At 54.8% G+C, this 6,406-nt stretch overlaps 1 protein-coding gene across 1 annotated transcript in view; it reads left to right on the top strand.

Moving 5' to 3' along the window:
• RAPGEFL1 (Rap guanine nucleotide exchange factor like 1) overlaps window positions 1-6,406 on the top strand; it is an 18,241-nt gene that overhangs the window by 3,897 nt on the left and 7,938 nt on the right. The window contains exons 2-5 of the mRNA XM_021718452.1: window positions 4-262; window positions 3,317-3,392; window positions 4,226-4,367; window positions 4,599-4,696. Coding sequence (XP_021574127.1) covers window positions 4-262; window positions 3,317-3,392; window positions 4,226-4,367; window positions 4,599-4,696 — 575 coding nt within the window. The remainder of the gene's footprint in view (window positions 1-3; window positions 263-3,316; window positions 3,393-4,225; window positions 4,368-4,598; window positions 4,697-6,406) is intronic.

Raw genomic sequence — 6,406 nt, forward strand, 5'->3', positions numbered from 1 at the left:
GAGCCGGCGGGAGTCGTGGAGGAGCCCGGCAGCGGGGGGCCCTGTTGGCTGCAGCTGGAGGAGGTGCCGGGGCCCGGGCCGCTCGGGGGAGGGGGGGCCCTGCGCTCCCCTTCCTCGTACTCCTCAGACGAGCTGTCCCCGGGCGAGCCCTTGACTTCGCCGCCCTGGGCCCCTCTGGGCGCCCCCGAGCGGCCGGAGCATCTTCTGGACCGGGTTCTGGAGCGCCTGGCCGGTGCGGCCACCAGGGACAGCGCCGCCTCAGGTAAGGAGTCGGCGGGCTCATCCATCCCGGAGCACGGGGGTGCCCCTGGCTCCTCTTCCTTGCCCTTGCAGCGTGGGGGTGGCTGAGGCTGGGCTGTGCCGGGGCTGGGCTGTGGGGTGCATGGTCCGTGGAGGTGGGGTAGGGGCCTGGCTGAGGCTGGCCCCTCCAGCGGAAGAGGAGCGGCAGTGTCCACCTTCCTCCCTGAAGCAGCCTCACCCACGGCCAAAGGAGAAGCTGAGCCTCTTCCTCTCCTTGAGCCTCCCTTCCTTTTCCCTGGACCTTGTAGCGACAGACGCCCATGAGTCCTTGATGACAACCTCGTCCTGTGGCCCCAAATTAGGGCCAAGATGGAAGCTGCCCGGCGCAGCCATGCCACCCTCCAGAGGTGCCCCAGCCCTGAAAACCTTCACGGGAGTCCGGGACTCCGATTAGAAGCCCACTAAGCAGGGCAGTGCCGGACGGGCACAGGGCCCAGGCTGCCTTTGGGGCTTGAGTGAAGAGATGCATTGTCCTTAGCAGTTTGGTGGGGGGATAGCGTTTTACGTGGGGGTGCCCTTGGAGGGTGTCTGCTAAGAGGGAGGTGACTGAGCAGGCATCGAGACCCTGCAGCATCCACTGGGCTCTGAGCCTCTCTGGCTCCTACCCTGCCAGTGGCAGGCCTCAGCACACGGCCTCGTTAAGAAATAATAACCACACCCTGAGAGGCTTATTCCCTCAACGATGATACCATTTCACCACTCCCTACCAGCACCCCTACTAAGCAGCCCTGGAGAAACCGAGGCCCCAGACTGCCGATTAGTGGCTGAGTTAGAAGGCTTGGGGGTCTCATAGGTCTGGCTCTAGGCATCGTACTAAGCCCAGGAGGGTGTGAGGGTTGGGAGCAAGAGCTGAGGCCCTAACCATGGGCCCTTTCCCACTTTGCTCTCAGGTCTCTGCAAGGAACCCCAACTTAGGAGTGTGAAGTGGGGCTCCACTCTCCAAGATTTTTCTCCAGCCCTGGGTCCTTTCCTTTGGCTCAGGCTGTAGTCGCCCAGGGGAGCTGACACCTTTTGGATTTAATTAGAAAAATATCAGACACACACAGCTCTCCTAACCATAACTTCCCACCTACACCACACACCTTGTCTCCATGATGCATTCCCTGGGAGGCTGTGCACTGGACCAGAGCCTATCATGGAAGACACAGACGCCAAACTGAGGCCCCTCTAGCACACCTCCCCCACCACGCCCCACTCCGCCCCGTGTTCCTCTTCCTTTACTCTGGCTCAGCTCTGTGAGAAAAAGAGTCTAGACAGGATGTCAGGCACCTCTGTTCCTCATCCCCATCCCCGGAGCTGAGGGCTAGAGCTGAGGGCTCTCTGCTCCCTTTAAGAACACAGTATGAGCCGGCTCGGTGGCTCAGCCTGTAATCCCGTGCCTTTGGAGGCTGAGGTGAGTGGATTGCCTGAGCCCGCGGGTTCGAGACCCGCCTGGGCAGGCGAGACCTCATCTCTACAATAAATAAAAAAATCAGCCGGGTGTGGTAGCGCATGCCTGTAATTCTGGCTACTCGGAAGGCTGAGGCAGAAGGGTCGCCGGAGCCCAGCAGGTCGAGGCTGCGGTGGCCGGGAGCGGCCACTGCACTCCAGTCTGGGTGACAGAGTGAGACTCCAACTCAAAAAAAAAAAAAAAAAAGAACACAGTATGGAGCCGGGCAGGGAGGAAAAGAGAGAAACTATCTTTCCCCTTCCACAGGGGCTTGGTGCCACACACTCCACTCAGTCTCCCTTGGGCAAGGCTCCTGAATTGTCACACATATTATCTGGCAGACTAGATTCCCACAGTAACTGGTTTGGGAAACTCCAAACCAGTCCCAGAGTGAATGAGAATCAGCATCGCTGCCACTCTGATATTCTCCAATAAAGCCAACGTTCTCAAGCCATCTTGGTTTCCTCCCAGGGTGTGTGGGAGGAGGGAACTTACAGAAGGTACCCTACGCTGAGCCAAAGCCTCAAACGTCTAAGCAGCCCCACTGACCACTAGGTTCTCCCCTGACACTCGGCTTGCCTCCAGCCTTTTGAGAAAATAACAAAGACTGGGGATTCTGGTTTTTATTCCCAGCTCCAGGGAAGTCCCTCAGCTCTGGGCCTCAGTTTCTCACTTGTGAAATGAAGTATTTAAAGTAGACAAGGCACTGGCTCTCCTCTTGCACCTTCATGGCTAGAATTGGCCACCTGGGAACGGGGAGCCAAGGGCCATTGGCAGCCTTGGTTTTGTCCTGGGGCAGTGCCTCCTGGGGACCTGGCCCTAACCTGTCCTGGTAAGGACACCTGGCTCCTCTGCACCTTGCCTGTCTGTGTGTGCCAGGTGGCCCTGCCCCACCCCCAGGCTGGCTGCAAGTCAGGGCGACCTTGTACCTGGCTGACTGGCTGAGCCAGGCCCAGACAGGGGTGTGGAGGGGAAAGGGGTGGTGAGAGGAGCCACTCCCCTTCACCATTCCATCATTAACCCTTCTGACTCTGGGCACCCAAAGGACACAGGGTTTCTATTTAAAGGCTCTAGGATCAAAGTGATGGCAGTTTCTCTCTTTTAATGGGCCTGAGTCTCACCTGCTTAGTTGGTACTCAAAGCCGTTAGGCAGGGAGGAGAGAGGGGTGGAGGGACACACACACACACACACACACACACACACACACACCACTGATGCTAACCCTTGTGTCTGGAAGTTCTAGAGACCCTTCTGTAGGCTTCTTCTTTTTTTGGGCAGATCTCAAGCTTGGTGTGTTCTCTGACCAACTTCCCACATACATTGGAGAGAAGTACACATGGCCAGCGAAGGGACGCCCCCCCTTCCCTTCAGCTGCCTTAGCAGCTGCCAACCCCACCCCCGCAGCGGCTGCCCAGAACCTTGACACACATGTGTGCGCGTGTGCAGAGCATGACTGGGCAGGTGGCTGGGGCTCCAGCCTGGCTAAAGAGACCTTGCCCTCGGGGCCCAGAGAGGGAAGTATTGCCTTTCCAGTCTGGCTCTGGAAATGCCCTCCTGATATCCATGGCACCCACTAATCTCCACAGATATCCTGCTGGATGACATCGTCCTCACCCATTCCCTCTTCCTCCCGACGGAGAAATTTCTGCAGGAGCTTCACCAGTAATATCCTTTTGTGGAGCCTGTAAAAGGGGAGGTCAGAAGAAAACACACCTGGGCTTCAGCCCCAGCTTTTCTCCTCGCCAGCTGTGTGACCTTAGGCAGGTCACCTAACCTCCTGGGGCCGCAGTTTCCTTTTCTGTAAAATGGAGGTAAAATTCACCTGCCCTGCCTCGCCAAAGGGCTGCTGTGAAGATCAACCTGACAGCAGATGTGGGAGTGCTTTGGAGACTGTAGGGCCCTGTACAAACATAGGGTGTTATTACTCTATTAGGGGTGCCTCTCTGCCCCCCTGAATTATTGCTCTAAACATCTGGTTGCCCAGTGAGTTATTACAGGCTCTGATGTAAACAGTAGGGTCTGCTAGAGACATGCCACTGGCTGGGCTATTCATAGGGTCTCATGTAAGCATAGGGCCTCTCACTGAGTTATTTTAGGACCTAATTGTAAATGTCAGACCACTGAGCAGAATGTCATAGGCTCTCTTAGGAACATCAGGCCTTGCAGTGAGGTATAGTGAGGTTTGCGGTAAGCACTGTCGGCTTTAATCAGCCACACAGTGAGCTCCGGGCCCTGGACTGGCCAGAAGTTGGATAGTCTGGGCATGGTATCCTCAAGTGAAAATCGAACAGGCAGGAGGTCAGGTGGTCAAGTGGGTGCCACCATTACCCACTCTAAGCAAAAACCTGGGCTGGGGACTGAGAAAGTCTTGGCTCCAGGACCCCTAAACCTCCTTTCTCTCTGGCCCCAAATCTAGAGAATATTCAGGGGCAGTTTGACCTTCCATCTTTCTCAGTTCCTGGGTCTTCCTTCCCAGGGATTTTTCTTGACTTAGGGGTCAGCTTTGTTCGGGCAGGGGGCATGGAGGGCCCCGAGGGGCTGGGCCGGAAGCAGGCCTGTCTAGCCATGCTTCTCCATTTCTTGGACACCTACCAGGGGCTGCTGCAGGAGGAAGAGGGGGCTGGCCACATCATCAAGGTGGGCTTGGGGGAAGAGAAGCGGGGGTAAGCAGGCCATTAGCTCCAGAAGGGGGCTGCTTTAAAGGAGCCATATTCCTCAAGCTGGCTACCTGGAAGCAAAGATGCCAGTAGGCCTTAGCTTATATGTTTCTCCTGTGCTCAAAGGCATGGAGACCTTGCCCAGCTTTTGGAGAGGGTGGTCCTTGGGATGAATCCTCTGCCTTCATCTTCTCTGCCCTCCTCTCCCCAGGATCTGTACCTGCTCATCATGAAGGATGAGTCCCTTTACCAGGACCTCCGAGAGGACACTCTGAGGCTGCACCAGCTTGTGGAGACAGCGGAGCTAAAGTGAGGGGGAATGGGTGGGGGAGGGGACAGAAAGAGGTCCTCAGGTTCCTCTGTTGCAGGGGCTGCCTCTGGCCTTTGGCTCCAAGATTGTTTTATTTCAGTTTCTTTCCCTTGCTTTCCTGGAGGGTAGCACAAAGCACCGTCTCCAGTCACTTTTCTGTCCATTCTCCCATCCATGAGTCGGTCAATCCAGCGATGTACTGGTGATCATCTAGCAGCCAGCACTTCAGGGGAAAGAGCCCTGATTTGCAGCTTTTACTGATTCCTATGGTGTAAATTCTCTCACCATGGCTGATTTCACTGAATGTGGAGCTGGGGAGAGATGAGCAACATCAGGCCATTACATGGCACTTCCACCCACCAATACAATAGATGTCAGGACCCTCAAGAGCTGAGATCATTGCAAGCCGTAGTACAACAATTAGGAAACTACCTTTTTGCAATATCCTATTTGACTTTAAGTTTATAAAGCATATATATATATATATATATTTTTTTTTTTTTTTGAGTCAGGATCTCACTGTCACTCAGGCTGGAGGGCAGTGGCATGATCACAGCTCACTGTAGCCTTGACCCCCCCACCCCCGGGCTCAGGCAGTCCTGCCTCAGCCTCCCAAGTAGTTGGGACTACAGGAACGCTCCACCACACCCAGCTAATTTTTCTATTTTTTGTAGAGATAGGTCTCCCTATGTTGTCTAGGCTGGTCTCAAACTCCTGGGCTCAAGCAGTTCTTCCGCCTCAGTCTCCCAAAGGTGTGAGCCACCGTGTCTGGCGTGTGTGTGTGTATGTGTGTGTGTGTGTGTGCATATTTATGGCTATTTAAAAACCAGTGAGCAAGGCCAGGCACAATGGCTCAAGCCTGCAATCCCAGCACATTGGGAGGCCAAGGCAAGAGGATTGCCTGAGCTCACGAGTTCGAGACCAGCCTGGGCAACTTGGCGAGCCCTTGTCTCTACAATAACTCAAAAAATAAGCCGAGCATGGTAGCACGCACCTGATTTTGGGACTACTTGGAAGGCTGAGGCAGAAGGAGCCTAGCAGGTCGAGGATGTGGTGGCCATGAGCATGCCACTACACTCCAACCTGAGCAACAAAGTGAGACTCCACTCAATAAACAATAAAGAAAGAAATAAAAACCAGTGAGCAGGCTGAGCTCTCACCTGGATTATCGCCACAGCCTCCCACTCAGACCTTATGGTCTTGTGTCTTCTCTCCTTTTTCTGTGCTGACACCAGAGAGATCTTTCTAGCTTACACGAATGGTGCCATCACACTCCTGTTCCAAAAGCATCCCTGCTCCCCAGGTCTCCAGGACAAAGTTAAACATCCCAGTGTGGCATTCACCACTCTCTCTGCCATCTGCTGTTCTTTCCCATCTCATCTCCTACATCCCCCTCCACCCATGACACGCCCTATACACCCCACCATTTGCTCAATTCCTGTGTTTTCCAACTTCCTGCTGTCGGTTATACCATCCACCCCAAAATACCTCCCTGCCACCCTCTTCCCTTCTCGTGGTCTTTCAAGGCCCGGGTCAAATGCCATCTTCTCAATGAAAACTTCCCATATCATCCTTTGATTTTTATTTTTATTTTTATTTTTTTTGAGTTGGAGTCTCACTTTGTCACCCAGACTGGAGTGTAGTGGCCGCTCCCGGCCACCGCGGCCTTGACCTGCTGGACTCTGGCGATCCTTCCGCCTCAGCCTTCC

This window comes from Carlito syrichta, unplaced genomic scaffold (genome assembly GCF_000164805.1).
Source record: "Carlito syrichta isolate Samal-C Ts95f unplaced genomic scaffold, Tarsius_syrichta-2.0.1 Scaffold111596, whole genome shotgun sequence".
NCBI classification, from domain to species: Eukaryota; Metazoa; Chordata; class Mammalia; order Primates; family Tarsiidae; genus Carlito; species Carlito syrichta.